The sequence below is a fragment of the Hyperoodon ampullatus genome (assembly GCF_949752795.1).
Source record: "Hyperoodon ampullatus genome assembly, chromosome: 7".
NCBI classification, from domain to species: Eukaryota; Metazoa; Chordata; class Mammalia; order Artiodactyla; family Ziphiidae; genus Hyperoodon; species Hyperoodon ampullatus.
This window is the reverse complement of record NC_136920.1, coordinates 104,890,390-104,913,233: the sequence shown is the minus strand read 5'-3', so window position 1 is coordinate 104,913,233 and position 22,844 is coordinate 104,890,390. Positions and strand designations below refer to the sequence as shown.

The 22,844-nt window shown below is 40.8% G+C and overlaps 1 protein-coding gene across 1 annotated transcript in view; it reads left to right on the top strand.

Annotated features, from left to right (window-relative positions):
* The window catches only part of DDX10 (DEAD-box helicase 10), a 243,020-nt gene extending 226,450 nt beyond the window's left edge, over positions 1 to 16,570 (top strand). Inside the window, exon 18 of the mRNA XM_079708600.1 lies at positions 16,291 to 16,570. Within this exon, the coding sequence (XP_079564726.1) occupies positions 16,291 to 16,468 (178 nt within the window). The 3' untranslated portion in view covers positions 16,469 to 16,570. The remainder of the gene's footprint in view (positions 1 to 16,290) is intronic.
* The last annotated feature ends 6,274 nt before the right edge of the window (positions 16,571 to 22,844 follow it).

Here is a 22,844-nt window from a genome sequence, read left to right as displayed (position 1 = left end):
GTTTCCCCCTTATAGAAGTTCCTTTAGCATTTGCTGTAGCACTGGTTTGGTGGTGCTGAATTCTCTTAGCTTTCACTTGTTTGTGAAGCTTTTGATTTCTCTGGCAAATCTGAATGAGATCCTTGCCAGGTAGAGTAATCTTGGTTGTAGGTTCTTCCCTTTCATCACTTTAAATATATCATACCACTCCCTTCTGGCTTTTAGAATTTTTGCTGAGAAATAAGCTGTTAACCTTATGGGAGATCCCTTGTATGTTATTTTTCCTTTTTCCCTTGTTTCTTTCAGTAACTTCTCTTTGTCTTTAGTTTTTGTCAATTTGATTACTATGTGTTTCGGTGTGTTTCTCCTTGGGTTTATCCTGCCTGGGACTCTCTGTGCTTCCTGGACTTGAGTGGCTATTTCCTTTCCCATGTTAGGAGAGTTTTCCACTGTAATCTCTTGAAATATTTTCTCGGGTCCTTTCTCTCTCCTCCTTCTGGGACCCCTGTAATGCAAATGTTGTTGCATTTAATGTTGTCCCAGAGGTCTCTTAGGCTGTCTTCATTTGTTTCATTCTTTTTACTTTATTCTATTCCACAGCAATGAATTCCACCATTCTGTCTTCCAGTTCACTTATCCGTTCTTCTCCCTCAGTTATTCTGCTATTGATTCCTTCTAGTGTATTTTTCATTTCAGTTATTGTATTGTTCATCTCTGTTTGATTGTTCTTTCATTCTTCTAGGTCTTTGTTAAACATTTCTTGCATCTTCTCGATTTTTGCCTCCATTCTTTTTCTGAGGTCGTGGATTATCTTCACTATCATTATTCTGAATTCTTTTTCCGGAAGGTTGCCTATCTCCCCTTCATTTAGTTGTTTTTCTGGGGTTTTATCTTGATCCTTCATCTGGTACATAGCCCTCTGCCTTTTCATCTTGTTTATGTTTCTGTGAATGTGGTTGTTGTTCCACAGGCTGCAGGATTGTAGTTCTTCTTGCTTCTGCTGTCTGCCCTCTGGTGGATGAGGCTAAGAGGCTTGTGCAAGTTTCCTGCTGGGAGGGACTTGTGGTGGGTAGAGCTGACTGTTGCTCTGGTGGATGAGGCTAAGAGGCTTGTGCAAGTTTCCTGATGGGAGGGACTTGTGGTGGGTAGAGCTGGCTGTTGCTCTGGTGGGCGGAGCTCAGTAAAACTTTAATCCGCTTGACTGCTGACGGGTGGGGCTGTGTTCCCTCCCTGTTGGTTGTGTGGCCTGAGACAACCCAACACTGGAAGCTGCCTGGGCTCTTTGGTGGGGCTAATGGCAGACTCTGGGAGGGCTCCCGCCAAGGAGTACTACCCAGAACTTCTACTGCCAGTGTCCTTGTCCTCACGGTGAGGCACAGCCACACCCCGCCTCTGCAGGAGACCCTCCAACACTAGCAGGTAAGTCTGGTTCAGTCTCCTATGGGGTCACTGATCCTTCCCCTGCATCCCGATGCGCACACTACTTTGTGTGTGCCCACCAAGAGTGGAGTCTCTGTTTCCCCCAGTCCTGTCGGAGTCCTGCAATCAAATCCCACTAGCCTTCAAAGTCTGATTCTCTATGAATTCCTCCTCCCGTTTCCGTACCCCCAGATTGGGAAGCCTGACGTGGGGCTCAGAACCTTCACTCCAGTGGGTGGACTTCTGTGGTATAAGTGTTCTCCAGTCTGTGAGTCACCCACTCAGCAGTTATAGGATTTGATTTTATTGTGATTGCGCCCCCCCCTACCATCTCATTGTGGCTTCTCCTTTGTCTTTGGATGTAGGGTATCTTTTTTAGTGAGTTCCAGTGTCTCCCTGTTGATGACTGTTCAGCAGTTAGTTGTGATTCTGGTGCTCTTGCAAGAGAGAGTGAGCATACATCATTCTGCTCCGCCATCTTTAACCAATCTTTCATGATGATCCTTTTAATGTGTTGTTGGATTTGGTTTGCTAGCATTTTGTTGAGGAATTTTGCGTCTATGTTCATCAGTGATGTTTGTCTGTAATTGTCTTTTTTTGTAATATTTTTGTCTGGTTTTGGTATCTGGGTGATGGTGGACTCGTAGAATGAGTTTGGGAGTGTTTCTTCCTCTGCAATTTTTTGGAAGAGTTTGAGAAGGGTAGGTGTTAACTCCTCTCTAAATGTTTGATAGAATTCTCCTGTGAAGCCATCTGTTCCTGGACTTCTGTTTCTTGGAAGGTTTTTAATCACAGTTTCAATTTCAGTACTTGTAATTGGTCTGTTTATATTTTCTATTTCTTCCTGGTTCAGTCTTGGAATGTTTTACCTTTCTAAGAATTTGTCCATTTCTTCTAGGTTGTCTGTTGGTGTATAGTTGCTTGTAGTAGTCTTTTATGATGCTTTGTATTTCTGTGGTGTCCATTGTAACTTCTCTTTTTTATTCTAATTTTATTGATTTAAATCATCTCTCTTTTTTTCTTGATGAGTCTGGCTAAAGGTTTATCAATTTTTTTTTCTTCTCAAAGGACCAGCTTCTGGTTTCATTGGTCTTTGCTCTTGTTTTCTTCATCTCTCATTTATTTCTGCTCTGATCTTTATGATTTCTTTCCTTCTACTAATTTTGGGTTTTATTTCTTCTTCTTTCTCTAAATGCCTTAGGGGTAAGGCTATGTTGTTTATTTGAGATTTTTTTTCTTTCTTGAGGGAAGATGGTATTGCTATAAATTTCCCTGTAAGAACTGCTGTTGCTGCATCCCATAGGTTCAGTCATCGTGTTTTCATTGTCCTTTGTATCTAGGTATTTTTTGATTTTCTCTTTGATTTCTTCAGTGATCCAGTGATTATTTAGTAATATATTTTTTAGTCTCCTTGTGTTGTGTTTTTTACATTTTTTTTCCTGTAATTGATTTCTAATCTCATAGCTTTGTGGTTGGAAAACATGCATGATTTCAGTTTTCTTAAATTTACTGAGGCTTGATTTGTGACCCAAGATGTGATCTATCCTGGAGAATGTTCTGTGTGCAGTTGAGAAGAAAGTGTATTCTGCTGCTTTCTGAGGTTTTTTTTTTTTTGCGGTACCTGGGCATCTCACTGTTGTGGCCTCTCCCGTTGCGGAGCACAGGCTCCGGACGTGCAGGCTCAGCAGCCATGGCTCACGGACCCAGCCGCTCTGCGGCATGTGGGATCCTCCCAGATGGGGGCATGAACCTGCGTTCCCCTGCATCGGCAGGCGGACTCCCAACCACTGCACCACCAGGGAAGCCCTGAGATGTTTTTTGATTTCTCTTTTTATTTCTTCTTTGACCCATTGGTTGTTCAGGACTGTGTTTTTTAATTTCCACATACTGTGAATTTTTCAGTTTTCTTATAATTAATTTCTAATTTCATACCATGTGGTTGATAAAAATACTTGGTATGATTTCAGTCTCCTTAAATTGCTAAGATTTGTTTTGTGACTTATCATATAGTCTTTCTGAAGAATGTTCTGAGTGTGCTTGAGAAAAATGTGTATTCCTTTGCTGTTGGGCCGAATGTCCTGTATATTTTTGTTCAGTCTCTTTGCTCTAAAGTGTAGTTCCAATCCAATATTTCCTTACTGATTTTTTTTTTTGTCTGGATGATCTAGCCATTGTTAAAAGTGGTATACTAAAGTCCCCTTCTCTTATTGTATTGTTGTCTATTTCTGTCTTCAGATCTGTTAATATTTAATATCTTGTGGTGCCCCAGTGTTTGGTCTGTGTGTATTTATTATTGTTATATATATATACACATACACATATTATATATGTGTATTATATATTGTTATATCTTAATGAATTGACCTCTTTGTCATTATATAATGATTTTGTTTGTCTCTTGTTACCATTTTTAGCTTAAAGTATATTTTGTCTGATATAAGTAGCTACCTTTGTTCTCTTTTGGTTTCTACTTGCATGGAATATCTTTTCTCCAGCCCTTCATTTTAATATTTCCAGGCCTTCATTTTGAGACTATGTGTTCTTAAAGGTGAATTGAGCTTCTGGTAGGCAGCGTATAGTTGGGTCTTATCTATGCCACCAATCTATGCCTTTTGATTGGAAAATTTAATCCATTTACATTTAGAATAATTATTGATTGGTAAGGAATTACTAATGCCATTGTATTGTTTTCTGGCTGTTTGTTGTTCCCTTGTTCCTTTTTTCCTTCTCTTGCTACCTTCCATTGTGAATTGATGATTTCTTAGAGTGGTATGCTTTGATTCCTTTCTCTTTATGTTTTGTGAACCTGCTGTAGGTTTTTGCTTTGTGGTTCCCATGAAGCTTATGGAAGACATCTTATAGATAGGTAATAGTCTATTTTACACTGATAACAGCTTATTTTAATCACATACAACACCTCTACCCTTTTACTCCCCTCTTCTTATGCTTTTGATATCACAATTTACCTCCTTTTATATTGTGTAGTTATTAACCAGTATTGTAACTATAGTTATTTTTTAATACTGTAGCCCTTTAACCTTTATACTAGAGTTAAATGTTGAACATGCCACCATATTACAGTAGTAGCATATTTTGAATTTAACTGTATACTTACCTTTACCCAGTGTCTTGGATATTTTCATCTACTAAATAGTGTCCTTTGATTTAACTTGAACTCCTTTCAGCATTTTTTATTTGTTGTTGTTAAGGCAGGTCTAGTGGTGATGGATTCCTTCAGCTTTTGTTTGTCTGTGATACTCTTTCTCTCTCCTTCCTTTCTGAAGGACAACATTACCAGATAGAGTACAGTCAGCCCTTTGTATCAGTGGGTTCCACATCCACATTCAAACAACTGTGAATCGAAAATACTCAAGGAAAAAAAATTCCAGAAAGTTCCAAAAACCAAAATCTTAATTTGCCATGCACCAGCAACTGTTTACATAGCATTTACATTTTATTAGGGATTAAAAGTAGTCTAGGAATGATTTAAAGCATATGGGAGGATGTGACTAGGTTACATGCAAATACTACACCATTTCATATAGGTACTTGAGCATCTGCAGATTTTGGTATCACTGGAAGGGGGAAGAAGGGGGGCCTGAAAACTAACTCCCCGCGAATTGTGGGGGATGACTGCATTCTTGGTTGGCAGGTTTTTTTCCTTTCAACACTTTTGTTTATATCATCACATTCTTTGTTGGCCTGTAAAGTTTCTGCTGAGAAATATGCTAATAGTCTTATGGGAACTCCCTTGTAAGCTGCAAGTTTCTTTTCTCTTGTTGCTTTTAAGATTCAGTCTTTTTCTCTGATTTTTGACAGTTTTGTTATAATATGTCTTGGAGGAGATCTCTTTAAGTTGAGTTTGTTTGGATACCCATGGGCTTCATGAACTTGGGTATCCATATCTTTACACAGATTAGGGAATTTCTCAGCTGTGATTTCTTTCAGTAAGTTTTCTTACCCCTTCTTCCTCCTTTTCCTCTGGGATTCCAATAATTCACAAGTTGTTTCCTTTGAGAATTTACCATAGATCACACAGGCTTTCCTCACTCTTTTTATTATTATTTTTTTGTTCTCCCCTGACTAGATAATGTCAAAATTCCTGTCTTCTAACTCACAGATGCTTTCTTCTCTTTGATCCATTTGCTGTTGATTCTCTCTTTTGAGATTTTCATTTCATTCATTGTATTTTTCGATTCCAGAGTTTCTGTTTGGTACTTTTTAATGATTTCTGTCTCTTTGTTGAATTTCTTACTTTGTTTGTGTACTGTTTTCCTGATTTTCTTGAATTTTCTTTCTGTGTTTTCTTGTACCTCATTGAGCTTCCTTAAAACAGCTATTTTGAATTCCTTATCCAGTAAATTATAGATCTTCATGTCTTTGTGATAGGTTTTTGGAAGATTATTGTGATCCTTTGGTGGTGTCATGTTTCCTTGATTTATTTATTTATTTATTTATTTTTTGCGTTACGGGGGCCTCTCACTGCTGTGGCCTCTCCCGTTGCGGAGCACAGACTCCGGACGCGCAGGCTCAGCGGTCATGGCTCACGGGCCCAGCCACTCCGCGGCATGTGGGATCTTCCCAGACCGGAGCACGAACCTGCGTCCCCTGCATCAGCAGGCGGACTCCCAACCACTGCGCCACCAGGGAAGCCCTCCTTGATTTTTTATGTTTCGGGTTTTGTGTTGCTGTCGTCACATTTGCAGTAGCAGTCAACTTCTCCAGTCTTTATTAACTGCCTTCAGGAGAGAATACCTTTTGTCAGCCCTCCTAGGGATTCTGAGGCTTTCTCAGACTTTGTATAGATATGCCTGCTCTGTGCTTCTTGCTCCCTTTTGTAGGAGAATTCTTAAGCTTGTGTACCTTCTCTTCATTCTGCAATGCACCAGGATGCATACTGATAGCTTCCCTTTTGTTTTCCCATGGGTGATACTAAAGCTGGAGCTTGTGGCCTCTCCCTGACCTGCAGGTTTGGGTCATGCTCACTAGCTCTCTGCCAAAGCTCACTCTCACCACCAACATCAGGAGCACTTACAGGGAGCTGGATACAGGGTGGACAGGGGTGTGGGTGAGGCCCATGGAGCCCTAGGGGTGCCCATGGGCCAGTTGGAGGGATCTACATGCAGGGCATCTCCAGCAGTTCATGGATGGGCTTCTTGAAGGAATTCATGGTGTAGTTAGTAGGATTCATGTCCTTTTAATTACCTCTGAGAGTCCTATCTGCCACTCTTCTAGCCTCGTCCCCACTCAGTCCCCACCCCATGCAGCTCATTATTTAGTACTCTGGATAGGGTGAGAGAGAAATGGGGAGGAAGTTTTGTATAGTTGGGGAAGCCAGGCACTCACTCACTCATATGTTCTCACTTTCCCCCACAGGAAAAATCACAGGCCAAGAAGATCTTTCTTGGCCCTGAACTGTGCCACCTTGGGGGAGGGTTGATATGAATAAAGTCAAACTGTTCCATTTACCATCTCCAGTGTGTCCAAACTCGTGTTTTTTTGCTGCATTGGTATGCTGGAACTTCTCCACGGGAGACCTGGACTTCCATAAAGGCTCACTTATGTGTGGCTGATTATATAAATATTGTTATTCCACTGCCAAGAGGGACTGCAGTGGTGGTTTGTGGGCCACTGCAGGGTTCACAGCTGGGACAGGTCTGTTGTATACCTCTTACCCAACACATGATTGAGTCAGAGTCTTCCCCGGCCTCTTAGTGTAATAGTGCTAGATCCCACAGCTCCCACAAAGGCACTTTTGTCCATGGACGGATGCCAAATTGTGGTTGGGAGGGAACATGAGTGAGGATATCTCATTTAGCCATGTTGCTGACATCACCCTCTGGTGCCACACCATTTATAGAAGAGCCCTTTTCTTTTTATTATTATTATTATTATTTTTTTTTTTAAGTTGAAGTAGCTGTCATGTTTTGTTTGGTTTTTTTTTCTTCTCACATCTTTCTTGGAGTATAGTTGCTTTACAGTGTTGTTAGTTTCTGCTGTATAACAAAGTGAATCAGCTATACATATACATATATCCCCATATCCCCTCCCTCTTGCGTCTCCCTCCCACCCTCCTTATCCCACCCCTCTAGGTGATCACAAAGCACTGAGCTGATCTCCCTGTGCTATGCAGCTGCTTCCCACTAACTATTTTGCATTTCTTAGTGTATATATGTCAGTGCCACTCTCTAACTTCATCCCAGCTTACCCTTCCTCCTCCCTGTGTTCTCAAGTCCATTCTCTAGGTCGGTGTCTTTATTCCTTTCCTGCCTCTAGATTCATCAGAACCTTTTTTTTTTTTTAGATTCCATATATGTGTTAGCATATGGTATTTGTTTTTCTCTTTCTGACTTACTTCACTCTGTATCACAGACTCCAGGTCCATCCATCTCGCTACAGATAACTCAGTTTCATTTCTTTTTATGGCTGAGTAATATTCCATTATATATATGTGCCACATCTTATTTATCCATTCATCTGTCAATGGGCACTTAAGCTGCTTCCGTGTCCTGGCTATTGTAAATACTGCTGTAATGAAAATGGTGGTATATTACTTTTTGGATTATGGTTTTCTCAGGGTATATGCCCAGTAGTAGGATTGCTGGGTCATATGGTAGCTCTATGTTTAGTTTTTTAAAGAACCTCCATAGTGTCCTACATAGTGGCTGTATCAATTTACATTCCCACCAGCAGTGCAAGAGGGTTCCCTTTTCACTACACCCTCTCCAGCATTTATTGTTTGTAGATATTTTGATGATGGCCATTCTGACCGGTGTGAGGTGATATCTCCTTGTAGTTTTGATTTGCATTTCTCTAATAATTAGTGATGTTGAGCATCCTTTCATGTGTTTGTTGGCAATCTGTATATCTTCTTTGGAGAAATGTCTATTTAGGTCTTCTGCCCATTTTTGGATTGGGTTGTTTGCTGTTTTCATATTGAGCTGCATGAGCTGCTTTTATATTTTGGAGATTAATCCTTTATCAGTTGGTTCGTTTGCAAATATTTTCTCCCATTCTGAGAGTTGTCTTTTCATCTTGTTTGTAGTTTCCTTTGCTGTGCAAAAGCTTTTAAGGTTCATTAGGTCCCATTTGTTTATTTTTGTTTTTATTTCCATTACTCTAGGAAGTGAGTCAAAAGGGATCTTGCTGTGATTTATTGTCACAGAGAGTTCTGCCTGTGTTTTCCTCTAAGAGTTTTATCGTGTCTGGCATTACATTTAGGTCTTTAATCCATTTTGAGTTTATTTTTGTGTGTGGTGTTAGGAAGTGTTCTAATTCATTCTTTTACATGAAGTTGTCCAGTTTTCCCAACACCACTTATTGAAGAGGCTCTTTTTTCTCAATTGTATATTCTTTCCTCCTTTATCAAAGATAAGGTGACTGTATGTGTGTGGGTTTATCTCTGGGCTTTCTATCCTGTTCCATTGAACATTCCTGTTTTATATTTCTGTTTTTGTGTCAGTACCATACTGTCTTGATTACTGTAGCTTTGTAGTACAGTCTGAAGTCAGGGAGACATTCATCCAACTCCATTTTTCTTTCTCAAGATTGCTCTGACTACTCAGGATGTTTTGTGTTTCCACACAAATTGTGAAATGTTTTGTTCTAGTTCTGTGAAAAATGCCATTGGTAGTTTGATAGGGGTTGCATTGAATCTGTAGATTGCTTTGGGCAGTATAGTCATTTTCACAATGTTGATTCTTCCAATCCAAGAACATGGTATATCTCTCCATCTGTTTGTATCATCTTTAATTTCTTTCATCAGTGTCTTATAGGTTTTCTGCATACATGTCTCTTGTCTCCTTAGGTAGATTTATCTCTACATATTTTATTCTTTTTGTTGCAGTGGTAAATGGGGTTGTTTCCTTAATTTCTTTCAGATTTTTTGTCATTAGTGTATAGGAATGCAAGAGCTTTCTGTGCATTAACTTTGTATCCTGCTACTTTACCAAATTCATTGATTAGCTCTAGTAGTTTTCTGGTAGCATCTTTAGGATTCTCTATGTATAGTGTCATGTCATCTGCAAACAGTGACAGTTTTACTTCTTCTTTTCTGATTTGGATTCCTTTTATTTCTTTTTCTTCTCTGCTTGCTGTGGCTAAAACTTCCAAAACTATGTTGAATAATAGTAGTGAGAGTGGGCAACCTTGTCTTTTTCCTGATCTTAGAGTAAATGGTTTCAGCTTTTCACCATTGAGAACGATGTTGGCTGTGTATTTGTCATATATGGCCTTTATTATGTTGAGGTAGGTTCCCTCTATGTCCACTTTCTGGAGAGTTTTTATCATAAATGGGTGTTGAATTTTATCAAAAGCTTTTTCTGCGTCTATTGAGATTATCATATGGTTTTTATCCTTCAGTTTTTTAATATGGTGTATCACATTGATTTGCATATGTTGAAAAATCCACGCAGTCCTGGGATAAATCCCACTTGATCGTGGTGTATGATCCTTTTAATGCGTTATTGGATTCTGTTTGCTAGTATTTTGTTGTGGATTTTTGCATCTATGTTCATCAGTGATATTGGCCTGTAGTTTTCTTTTTGTGTGACATCTTTGTCTGGTTTTGGTATCAGGGTGATGGTGGCCTCATAGAATGAGTTTGGGAGTTTCCTCCCTCTGCTATTTTTTGGAAGAGTTTGAGAAGTATAGGTGTTAACTCTTCTCTAACTGTTTGACAGAGTTCCCCTCTGAAGCCATCTGGTCCTGGGCTTTTGTTTGTTGGAAGATTTTAAATCACAGTTTCAATTTCAGTGCTTGTGTTTGATCTGTTTATATTTTCTATTTCTAACTGTTTCAGTCTTGGAAGGTTGTACTTTTCTAAGAATTTGTGCATTTCTTCCAGGTTGTCCAGTTTATTGGCATGTAGTTGGCTGGTATTAATCTCTCATGATCCTTTGCATTTCTGCAGTTTCAGTTGTTACTTCTCTTTCATTTCTAATTCTATTGATTTGAGTCTTCTCCCTTTTGTTCTTGATGAGTCTGGCTAATTGTTTATCAATTTTGTTTAACTTCTCAAAGAACCAGCTTTTACTTTTATTGATCTTTACTATTATTTTCTTCATTTCTTTTTCATTTATTTCTCATCTGATCTTTATGATTTCTTTCCTCCTGCTAACTTTGAGGGTTTTTTTTTCTTATTTCTCTTATTGCTTTAGGTGTAAGATTATGTTGTTTAGTTGAGATGTTTCTTGTTTCTTGAGGTAGTATTGTATTGCTATAAACTTCCCTCTTAGAACTGCTTTTACTGCATCCCATAGGTTTTGGGTTGTCGTGTTTTCATTGTCATTTATTTCTAGGTATTTTTTATTTCCTCTTTGATTCCTTCAGTGATCTCTTGGTTATTTAGTAGCGTATGTTTAGCCTCCATGTGTTTGCAATTTTTACAGTTTTTTTCCTGTAATTGATATCCAGTCTCATAGTGTTGTAGTCAGAAAGGATACTTGGTACGATTTCAGTTTTCTTAAATTTACCAAAGCTTGACTTGTTACACAAGATATGATCTATCCTGGAGAATGTTCCATGAGCACTTGAGAAAGTGTATTCTGTTGTTTTTGGATGGAATGTCCTATTAATATCATTTAAGTCCATCTTGTCTAATGTGTCATTTTAAGCTTGTGTTTCCTTATTTATTTTCATTTTGGATGATCTGTCCATTGGTGAAAGTGGGGTGTTAAATCCCCTACTATTATTGTGTTCCTTTTGATTTCCCCTTTACGGCTGTTAGCATTTCCCTTATGTATTGAGGTGCTCCTATGTTGGGTGCATAAATATTTACAGTTGTTATGTCTTCTTCTTGGATTGATCCCTTGATCATTGTGTAGCGTTCTTCTTTGTCTCTTGTAGTAGTTAATAGTCCTTATTTTAAACTCTATTTTGTCTGATATGAGACTTGCTACTCCAGCTTTCTTTTGATTTGCATGCATGGAATATCTCTTTCCGTCCTCTCACTTTCAGTCTGAATGTGTCCCTAGGTCTGAAGTGAGTCTCTTGTAGACAGCATATATACGGGTATTGTTTTTGTATCCATTCTTCCAGTCTATGTCTTTTGGTTGGAGGTTTTTATCCATTTGCATTTAAGGTCATTATCGATATGTATGTTCCTATTACCATTTTCTTAATTGATTTGGGTTTGTTTTTGTAGGTCTTTTCCTTGTCTTGTGTTTCCTGCCTAGAGAAGTTCCTTTAGCATTTGTTGTAAAGCTGGTTTGGTGGTGGTGAATTCTCTTAACTTTTTCTTGTCTCTAAAGATTTTAATTTCTCCTTCAAATCTGAATGAGATTCTTGCCATGTAGAGTAATCTTGGTTGGAGGTTTTTCCCTTTCATCACTTTAAATATGTCCTGCCACTCCCTTCTGGCTTGCAGAGTTTCTCCTGAAAGATCAGCTGCTAACCTTATGGGGATTCCCTTGTATGTTATTTGTTTCTTTTCCCTTGCTGTTTTTAATATTTGTTCTTTGTATTTAATTTTTGGTAGTGTGATTAATATGTGTCTTGGTGTGTTTTTCCTTGGATTTATCCTGTATGGGGCTCTCTGTGCTTCCTGGACTTGACTGACTATTTCCTTGTTAGGGAAATTTTCAACTATAATCTCTTCAAACATTTTCTCACACCCTTTTTCTCTTCTTCTGGGACCCCTATAATTCGAATGTTGGTGTGTTTCTTTTTCCCCCAGATGTCTCTGAGACTGTCCTCAATTCTTTTCATTCTTTTTTCTTTGTTCTTCTCTGTGCCAGTTATTCCCACTATTTTATCTTCTGGGTCACTTATCCGTTCTTCTGCCTCAGTTATTCTGCTATTAAATCCTTCTAGAGAATTTTTAATTTCATTTATTTTGTTGTTCATCATTGTTTGCTCTTTAGTTCTAGGTCCTTGTTAAATGCTTTTTGTATTTTCTCCATTCTATTTCCAAGATTTTGGATCATCTTTACTATCATTACTCTGAATTCTTTTTCAGGTAGGCTGCCTATTTCCTCTTCATTTGTTGGTCTGGTCGGTTTTTACTTTACTCCTTCATCTGCTGCATATTTCTCTGTCTTCTCATTTTGTTTAACTTACTGTGTTTGTGTTCTCCTTTTCACAGGCTGCAGTTTTGTAGTTCATGTTGTTTTTTGGTGTCTGCCCCCAATGGATGAGGTTGGTTCAGTGGATTGTGTAGGCTTCCTGGTGTAGGGGACTGGTGCCTGTGTTCTGGTGGGTGAGTCTTGATCTTGTCTGTCTGGTGGGCAGGGTCGCATCCGGTGGTGTGTTTTGGGGTGTCTGTCAATTTAGTATGATTATAGGCAGCCTCTCTGCTAATCGATGGGGTTGTGTTCCTTTCTTACTAGTTGTTTGGCATGGGGCATCCAACTGCTGGCCATTGGGTGAGGCTGGTCTTAGCACTGAGATGGATATCTCTGGGAGAGCTCTTGCCAATTGATATTACTCGGGCCGGGAGGTCTCTGGTGGTCCAGTGTCCTGAACTTGGCTATCCCATCTCAGAGGCTCAGGCCTGACACCAGGCTGGAGCACCAAGACCCTGTCGGCCACACGGCTCAGAAGAAAAGGGAGAAGAAAAGAAAGATAAAAAATAAAAAAATGATAAGAAAATATTTAAAAATTATTAACATAAAGAAAATAATAATTCAGAAAATAGAGAGCAGCCAAACCAATAAACAAATCCACCAATGATAACAAGCTCTAAAAACTAAACTAAGATAAACATAAATATCAGAAACACATCAGTCACAGACAGCAAACCCCAAGTGTACAGTTGCTCCTAAAGTCTACCGCCTCAATTTTGGGACGATTCGTTGTCTATTCAGATATTCAGCCGATGCAGGGTACATCAAGTGGATTGTGGGGATTTAATCTGCTGCTTCTGAGGCTGCATGGAGAAATTTCCCTTTCTCTTCTTTGTTCGCACAGTCCTGGGGTTCAGCTTTGTTTTGTCCACACCTCTGCATGTAGGTCTCCCTCAGGTATCTGTTTCCTGCCCAGCCAGGAGGCGATTAACGCAGCTGCTGATTAGGGGCTGTGGCTCACTCAGGCCAGGAGGAGGGATGGGTACGGTGGTCATAATTGGAATGCGGAGCGAGCCTGCGGTGGCAGAGGCCAGCATGACGTTGCAACAGCCTGAGGAGTGCCATGTGTTCTCCCGGGGAAGTTGTCCCTAGATCACAGGACCCTGGTAGTGATGGGCTGCATAGGCTCCCGGTGGAGGGGTGTGGATAGTGACCTGTGCTTGGACACAGGATTGTTGGTGGCAGTGGCAGCAGCCTTAGCGCTTCATGGCTGTCTCTGGGGTCCAAGCTGATAACCACGGCTTGTGCCCATCTCTGGAGCTCATTTAGGCGGTGCTCTGAATCCCCTCTCTTCACATACCCTGAAACAATGGTCTCTTCCCTCTTAGGCATTTCCAGACTTTTTCCCAGACTCCCTCCCAGCTAGCTGTGGCACACTAGCCTCCTTCAGGCTGTGTTCACACAGCCAACCCCAGTCCTCTCCCTGGGGCCTGACCTCGGAAACCCAAGCCTCAGCTCCCGGCCCCACTCACCCCCGCCCTGGCTGGTGAGCACACAAGCCTCTCAGGTTGGTAAGTGCTGGCTGGCACTGATCCTGTGTGCCGGAATCTCTCCGCTTTTCCTTCTCTACCCCTGTTGCTAAGCTCTCCTCCGTGGCTCTGAAGCTTCTCCCACCCCGTTCTCCCTCCACCGTCTCCATGAGTGAAGAGACTTCTTAATGTGTGGAAACTTTTCCTCCTTCACAGCTCCATCCCAGAGGTGCAGGCCCTGTCCCTATTCTTTTGTCTCTGTTTTTTCTTTTTCCTTTTGCCGTACCCAGGTATATGGGGAGTTTCTTGCCTTTCTGGAAGTCAGAGGTCTTCTGCCAGTGTCAGTAGGTGTTCTGTAGGAGTTGTTCCACGTGTAGATGTATTTCTGATGTATTTGTGGGGAGGAAGGTGATCTCCATGTCTTACTCCTCCGCCATCTTGAAGGTCCCCCCCAAGAGTCCTTTTCTGAAGATACCAAATTTTGACCATATTCTGACTAAATGTTTACCAGATTTATGACATTATTCCCTTTTTGGGAAATCAAATGTTTTCTAGATTCATAACATTTTCTCCTTTTTTAGTAAGTTACCTGTAGAATATCTAAATCATTATTTAATAATTAATTTGTTCTACCAATTACCACTTTTTTTGCTATGGAAAGTAGTATAAAATATCTTTTTAAAATTTGAACTGGTCCACAAAGCAGCAGTGCTGCTAATTCTGAAAATATTTTCCATCTACATAAATTTTCCGTCTTTTTTTTTAGTATCTGAACCAGCTATTTCCTGCACAGAATATAGTGTGCAGGAGCACATTAAGAAATGAGGCATTAGTAAAGCCCACTAATTAGGCTGCTTCTGATGAGCTGCTCTTAGATGCACTTGAAATACAGGCAGGGCAAAAATCAGTATTAACTTGTTCCAAATAAATCATGGTACTCTAGCCCAGTGGAATTGGCACCATACTGGCCATAATCAAGCAGATTAGGACTCAGTACTTTTTTTTAAAGTCCTCTTTCCACTAAGAGTAACTTTCTTTACTGACTGAATTCCCATTATAGGGAACTCTTTCGTGTTCACCTCTGTAGGTACATACCCACCCTTTTAAAATATGATTATTTGTAGCTTTAAGTAACCTCATAGTTTGTCTTTCCTCCAGTGGTGAGAGAGAATGGCTGCTGAGTCAGAGTACTGGGCATTTCTGGGAGGTGAATGGGGAAATAATTTACAGTTTTGCTTCAGGCTGGTCAGAACTGGATATGCTGATTAGGCACATTCACTTTGATATCCCCACTATCTTCTTAAGGCATAATAGAGTCCATTGTAACTTGAGCAATTTATTCTCTTTTGGAATACATCCTATGCTTGGAATACATTTTGCTTTCAATTGTCTGGCTTTGGGGCTGAATTTAGAGTAATTCACCTCTGGGTTTGAATTCCATGTGCATAATCTGGGTTCAGTCATTTAACTTCTTTTAACCTCATTGTAGAATGAGGCCAGTGCTCACCACACCAAGGATTGTCATGAAGATAAATGTTGTAAGCTATGTAAAGCATGTAGCACAGTGCCAGACCCTTGGTAAGCCCTTAATAAATAGTTGCTACTGCCATTGCTACTAGATGGATTTTTAATTTTGTTTTAAACTTGTATCCAATAATTCGGTCATCTTTGAACATGATGATGGTACGTTAAAATGCCTTGAGGGTGTTTTGCTTTTTCTTCTGATTTTAATGTATGAAGTGATTTTCTCTACCTTCAGAAATTAGTTTTATTTTTATGGTCTGTGCCTCAAGTGTGTGCCGAATACTGCAGTAATGTTTATGTTTTCTTCAGACCATTTGTGAGTCTTAGATACAGATTTAAATGGGGCAGATTTACTTGATGTCTTAAGTAATTTGTAACTTAACATTTCAGGTTCTGTTTTATTCATGATCTGTATATCACAACAGATATTACTGCTACCTAAATGATAACCTAACTATATAGAGACGGTTCGATGTGACAGGACAAGCGCAGATTGGAGCCACTCTGGAGCCAGAATGTGGGCCAACTGGTGTCCTCATATTGTGAATGATATATCCAGAGCTTCCTAGAATTACTGTGAGGATTGGATGACACAGTGTATACAATGTACCCTGCACAGTGCCTGGTATATGATAGGCCCCTTCCCCACATCTGTTAATGGGAAGGTAGTTACTATGACACAGATAGCCTGATGTTGTTATAGCTTCTTTCCCTCTTGAATAATATCACTTTACCAAGTATCTGTTATTGGTAATTTTGTTCTATTTTAAGTGTTTGACTTCATAATAATGGATTTATTTATTTATAAAGTAAATCATTGGATTTGTTCCCACCAGTGATACCAAGAGGAAGCAGGCAATGAGGAAGAAGAACAACAGTGAAGTGGAAGACATGGGACCCACAAGTCATGACAGAAAGAAGACCAAGTGGGAAACCTCAGAGCCTTTGGATACAGGCCTGTCTTTAGCCGAGGATGAAGAGCTGGTGTTACATCTGCTCAAAAGTCAAAGCTAAATAGTACTTGCTCTTGTCTTCTCCTTGAAACCTCTAGTCATGATTATGTGGGCAAGAAGTTGAAAAAACAGTTGGCTTTGGGGCACTTAGGTAACATGAGTCCCATGCCCAAAGGACCCGTCCTTCAGACAGGAGCTATCATACCTCTGAGCGCCTTTCACAGGCCATGCTTGCACCATCCCAGAGCAAACTCACAGTGACGGTGGATTATAAAATTTCCTGATCCCATTTTCCAGCCTGTGCTCTGTTAGATTTTATCCATGGGTTCCTACATCTTATCATTGGAAATGCTTCCTTTGTTTTACTGGCAAGTTCTAGAGACCTTGTTTCATTGTTGGAAATTCCTGTTTTGCTTACCATACAGAAGTTTCTCTGTAATATTAAACAGAATTGCTCAGAGAGAGAGTATGATGGGTATGATGGACCAACCCTGAGAAAAAATGAATATTTTTTACTTGCCATGATCAATAATAAACATATTTCCTGTAAAATAAAATATTAATACTTTCATTGTATCCAGAAATATGAGAGCATTCTCAAGGGAAGTTTCTTAAGATTAAAATGCTTGGCCAATTCCTGAAACAGTGAATCTTTCATATTCTTAAATTAGCCTTCCTAAAGATATCATTTAATTTACACTTGCAGAGTTGGTAGCCATTTATAAATAGAAATCCTGACTCTGAAGACTTTGTGATCTAAAACCAGATCTGTTAGCACCTAGTATGCTGTAAGTCTTCTACAAGTGCCTTTTTCAGCAGGTACCACAGATCCCTGCCCAGAGCCAGTTCCTGATAATGAGTAGAATAAGACAGAGCCTCTTTTGGTTATAAGTAACTGGCAAATTCTTCACAGGGAAAGAAATCTGTGCCTTGGCCTGACACCACTGATTTGATCATAGATTTGTCACCTTCTCCTTATTCTCTCCCTTTCCACTCCATGCACAGACAAAAATAATTTTTGCTTACTGGTACAAATGATTCATGAATCCAAGGAAGGGAATATCCATAATTGCTTCCATCTCAGCCTAAGTCCATATTTGTCTCTGAAAAGTTTCTCCTACTTTCTTGCTTGGTATCTTCATGAGCAACACCAGCATCTTTTAGTCCTCAAAATGAGAAACTTGACGACTCCTCAGCTTCTCCCTTTCCCCACCCTTCACTTTGATGGTTCTGTTGATTCTTCTTCATAATGACTCTCTTATCTCCATTGTTTCTTCTCTGTCTTCACAGCTTCTGCTTTCAGGCAGAGTTAGATTCTCATCATGACCTGCTCAGATTTCTGCAGTGATCTCCTAACTGGTCATTGTGCTTCCTGCCTCACATTTTTCTAGGCCAATCTTCCATGTTGTCAGAATTCTCTTCATAGCATTGATCTGGCATGTTTCTTACTTCTGTTGCAGTGCTTATTATGTAATGTTGCAGACATTTGTTTATAAGCCTTTTGCCCTTGTTGTAAGACAAGTTTCTTGAGAGCATAAGGAATGTGTTTTATCCCTCCTGTGTATCCCCAGAGCCAGACACAGCACCTGCCCTATAATAGGTTCAATAAAGGCTTTTTGAATTAATGAATGGACAGTAAAACACCAGGACAGTTTTTGAAAGTGTGTGGTAGTGCATTGCTCTGTTACCTCTGGTGGGAAGGATATAAAATGGTGGAAATGAGAACTGGATGAAATGGCTATAATGGGCAAGAATGACTATAATGGAGAAAACAGATGAGAAAGGAATTTTGGGGTATAACAACCTGGGATGATTTTGAAATTAAGGTTGCTGGTACAGGATCTCTTGAATATTTTCAAAGGGCAAAAAGATGCAAGAGTATATAAACTAAAGGTTTGGCCTTCCCTGGTGGTGCAGTGGTTAAGAATCTGCCTGCCAATGCAGGCAACACAGGTGTGAGCCCTGGTCCAGGAACATGCCACATGCCGTGGTGCAACTAAGCCCAGACGCCACAACTGCTGAAGCCCATGCACCTAGAGCCCATGCTCCGCAACAAGAGAGGCCACCGCAACGAGAAGCCTATGCACTGCAACGAAGAGTAGCCCCTGCACACAGCAATGAAGACCCAACACAGCCAAAAATAATTAATTAATTAAAAAAAAAAAACTAAAGGTTTACCATTGAAATCACTCTGTGCAGTTTTAGATTTTGTTTTTTCTAATCCAAATAAGGAATTTTTACTTATTTTTTACTCTATCTATGTAAGCATTGAATAAATATACTGCAAGGCCTTTGGTTCATAAACTAGTTTGAGCTGTATTCTGTCCCTAGACCTGAATGGATCCTGACTAATACATACATTGTAAGGAACTTTAGTTTGCTGAAATTTGAAAACTGGTTAAAACATCAGAATAGTGCTATTTGAAAACTCAGGTGACAAATATATATTTCGGTAGACTAAATTGTTACTGTTTTAGCTGTGGTGGAGTTGGGGGCGCATGACCTAAATCTGACTGGCCAAGCTATTTCCTAGACTCAGAGATTGGCCCAGACATGGGTATAATACTCAGGTAAGGACAGAAAGACTCCTTCCTTGAGAGTAAAGTACAGAATATGAAAGAAAAATTCCTTACCCATGGGGAATTCCTAAAAAGGGAGGATGTCGATCTGGGACCTTTGGCAGCAATTTTCTCTGGTCAAATGGAGGCTGCTTCTGAGAGGCTGGAAAGAATAATAAGACCAACACCGTGAGGTGAGCAGAGTGGAGAGATGGAGAGAGAGTCCTGATGGCATCATTTGAACCCTTTGGCTTCAACTGTATCTGCTCCTTGTACTTCCTAATTATGGGTCAGTAAGTTTCTTTTTTGCATAAACTACTTTGAATTGTATTTTGTTCCTGGAACTGAATGGATCCTGACTTAATATATACGTTGTGGGGGATTTTAGTTTGCTGATTTGAAAATGAATTAGAACATGGGAATAGTGCGGATAGAAAGCTTGGGCATTGTTGTTCAGCAGACAGCAGCTCCATCCCCTCCCTCCCTTGGAGAAGCATGAGTTTCCCACTCTGCTCACGTTGTGCTTGGGCCTGTGACTGACTTTAGCCCGCGAAGTGTGGTGGAAGTGACTATGTGCGTGTTATAAGCAGAGGCTTTAAGGTGCTCTGATGCTTCCATCAGCCCTCTTACACTCATGTCTTCTACCTTGAGACCAGCATGGACCAGAGAGGATACTGCTTCAGGCTGGGCACAAGGTGAGAAGACATGTGAAACAGACCTACAGCCCCCCGCCCAAGTCCTGTGGAGCAAGAAATTCACTGAGACTTGGGGTTCTTCACAGGAAAAGGTGAGAGAAGCACTTAACCAATGAGCAAAAGCATTCATTCATTCATTCAATAAATGTTAATACAACAACTACTGTATGCCAGGCCCTGTACTTAAGAGAAATAGAGCAGTCCCCTCCCCTGCTGTCATGTAGTAAAGGGAAAAAGAGAAGAAAATTCATAATTTCAGTGCATTATGAAAAGAGCAGGCAGGAAAAGGAAGACTGCTCTTTGAATGAGAAAGCTGTTACTGGAGTACAGGAAGGATGGAGGATATGGGTAGTTTCTTGGCCTGCGACCCGAAGACCAATTCTTGCTTGATGCTTAACTGAGGCAGGCCATTCATCAGACTCACTCATGTAAAACGATCCCTAAGATGTGTAAGTCTCTGAGCAGATGCACTCAGCAGCAGAGTGCTTTGGAGGACTGCCCTCTCACAAGCTCTCATAAGCTTAATGGCATTTTAGATTTGTTTGGGGCTATAAAAAATGGGTAAGTTTAATTAAATGTAGTTCATTTTGTTATACAACGTTTGAAATATCCTGAACATGAAGGTTGTCTCCGTGACTGTCAGACTCCACCAGAGGATGCAGATGTTCCTGGGAAGTGTGGGGAAGAAGGTGGGGCTGGGGGTGGTGGTACAGGTAAAGGGGAAAGAGCCTGCAACCAAGTCTTGAAAAGCCTGTTTCATATTTTTTAAGACCATTTTTAACTAGACATGTAATCATAGTGTGATTTTCTTCCACAGCCCCTGCTGATCAGGCCAGAGCAGACAGGTTTTATACCATATTACCCAGCACCTGCTGAATCAGGAATTGGCAGCTAACCCAAAGGCTAGCCATTAACCTGTGAGAGAGCTAGTGCAAAAAGCTCTGCCCAAACGGACAAATTGGGCAGATAATGTTCTTATTCTCTGAAACTGAAATTTAGGTAGTCAGCAACATAAGGTTATGAGACAGACCAAGAGCACATCATGGGCATAAGTGAGCTCAGATTAGAAGTCAGTCAAAGCTACAAGTGAACTAGAACTCTGGCAAAAAGATAAAGAGTATATGGTGAGGGATCTAGTTGGTCATGGAATGTGAAGCATGCATGGAGAGTATTGCACCTGGTCCAGAGCAGTAAAGACCTGCAGACTCCTTGCTGAGTCTCCAAGGTCCAAGCTGACTCTCTGGGCCCTCATCTCCATGAGCCTTCACATTCTCCTGGGTCCTATTCCTAGATTTCTGTTCAAGTCTGTCTCCTTCACTGCCTGGGATGAAAGACCCTATTGTCTGAGGTAGTCTGAGTGAGTTGGGTTTTTTGTACCCAAAAGAGCTTCAGTAAAACTCAGAATACTCTAATGTCTGCTGCTTAGATTTAACGTGTGTAGGAATCACCAGGGAATCATTTAAAAGTGCTAATCCTGAATTGGTAGGTCTGGGGTGGGGCCTGAGATTCTGAATTTCTTATAAGCTCCCAGGTGATGGTATGCTGCTGGCCCTTGGCCACATTTGAGTAGCAAGGCACTAATGGAATTCAGAGAGTTATTAAAATCATTATTTACAGATAGGGGTCCTGTCAGAGTTCCAGCAGGAAACAGATGGCACACACAAATTAGGATAATTCCAAGGGGATTTAATAAAAGGATTATTTACATAGGCCAGAGCAGGGTGTAAGGAAACCACAAAAGGTTAGCCTATCAGAGGCTAGTAATAGAAGTGTTACCACTCCTCTCCCTGAAGGGGTGAGGGGAGAGAAGGGAAGGAGAGACAGCCAATTTTTGACCTTCAGTTGATATATGCAGCCAGCCTGAGGTGACCACAGGGAATGAGGCAAGAGAATAAACTCTGTGACCTCACTCTCCGGCCAGTGGTCCCCACTGGCCCCAACCAAAGCCAGAAAGCAAGTTGCCCATAGATGTAATTGTACAGTCTCCCAGGACACAGCAAGGTGGAGAAGTGTAAGGGGCCAACAGGAGAAACTGGCCGAGATGTAGGGTGTATATAGGTGGAATCTTTTTGTGGGGAAGAGGAGAAGCCCTCAGACTTTGTGCCTTCAACACCTACTGTGTACCAGGCATTGTTCTAAGTATAGACACATAGCAAGGGTGGGCAAGAAACAAACCAGCATATAAAACACTAAGTGTAAGAGTAAGGAGATAGAGCAAGTGAGCAGCAGAGCAGAGGCTGTTTTGATGAAGGCCAGCAAGAACCTCTGATGGATAGGAATCTGAAGGAACAAGACCTACTTCCCAAGTACATGTGAATGAAGAAAAGTGTCCAACCATACAGACTGGTCTCACTAGAAAATTCATTCTTCTAGTGGGCCTTCAGTGCTGTTTCCCTAGGTTTGCCCTCTCTCCTACACTCCAATACAACGATTTCACACATTTCCCTCTCAAATCTCCAAAACCTCTTGCCCTTCTTCATTCTTGGCTGATGATCTTACTTTTGATTTTACTGAGAAATCAAAAGAATCCTTCCCTGGGACGTCCCTGGTGGTCCAGTGGTAAAGAATCCGCCTTACAGTGCAGGGGATGCAGGTTCGATCCCTGGTCAGGGAACTAAAATCCCACATGCCACAGGGCAATTAAGCCTGTGTGCCACAACTACTGAGCTCGTGTGCCTCAACTAGAGAGCCCGTGTGCTACAAACTACAGAGCCCACGCGCTCTGGAACCTGTGTGCCACAACTAGAGAAGAGAAAACCTGCACACCACAACTAGAGAGAAGCCTGCGTGCCACAGTGAAGAGCCCGCACACTACAACGAAAGATCCTGCATGCCTCAACGAAGATCCCATGTGCCGCAACTAAGACCTGATGCAGCTGAAAATAAATAAATACATAATAAATCTTAAAAAAAAAAAAATCCTTCCCCAAACTCCCACACCACATCCACCCTTGCACCTGTGCCCACACTTCCTGTTTTCCCTCCTGCCTAAGGCCAAACCCCTGCATGTGTTGATCCCATGTCCTCTGGCCCTTTGAAGGATACTGCTTCTTCAGTTGTCCCCTCTCTCTACAGTATTATCAATTTTCCCTCCCTACTGGGTTATTGCTATCAGTGAACAAGCATGCTGTAATGTCTCCCATCTTAAAACCTTGACATTCCCGTGCCTTTCCAGGCACAACTC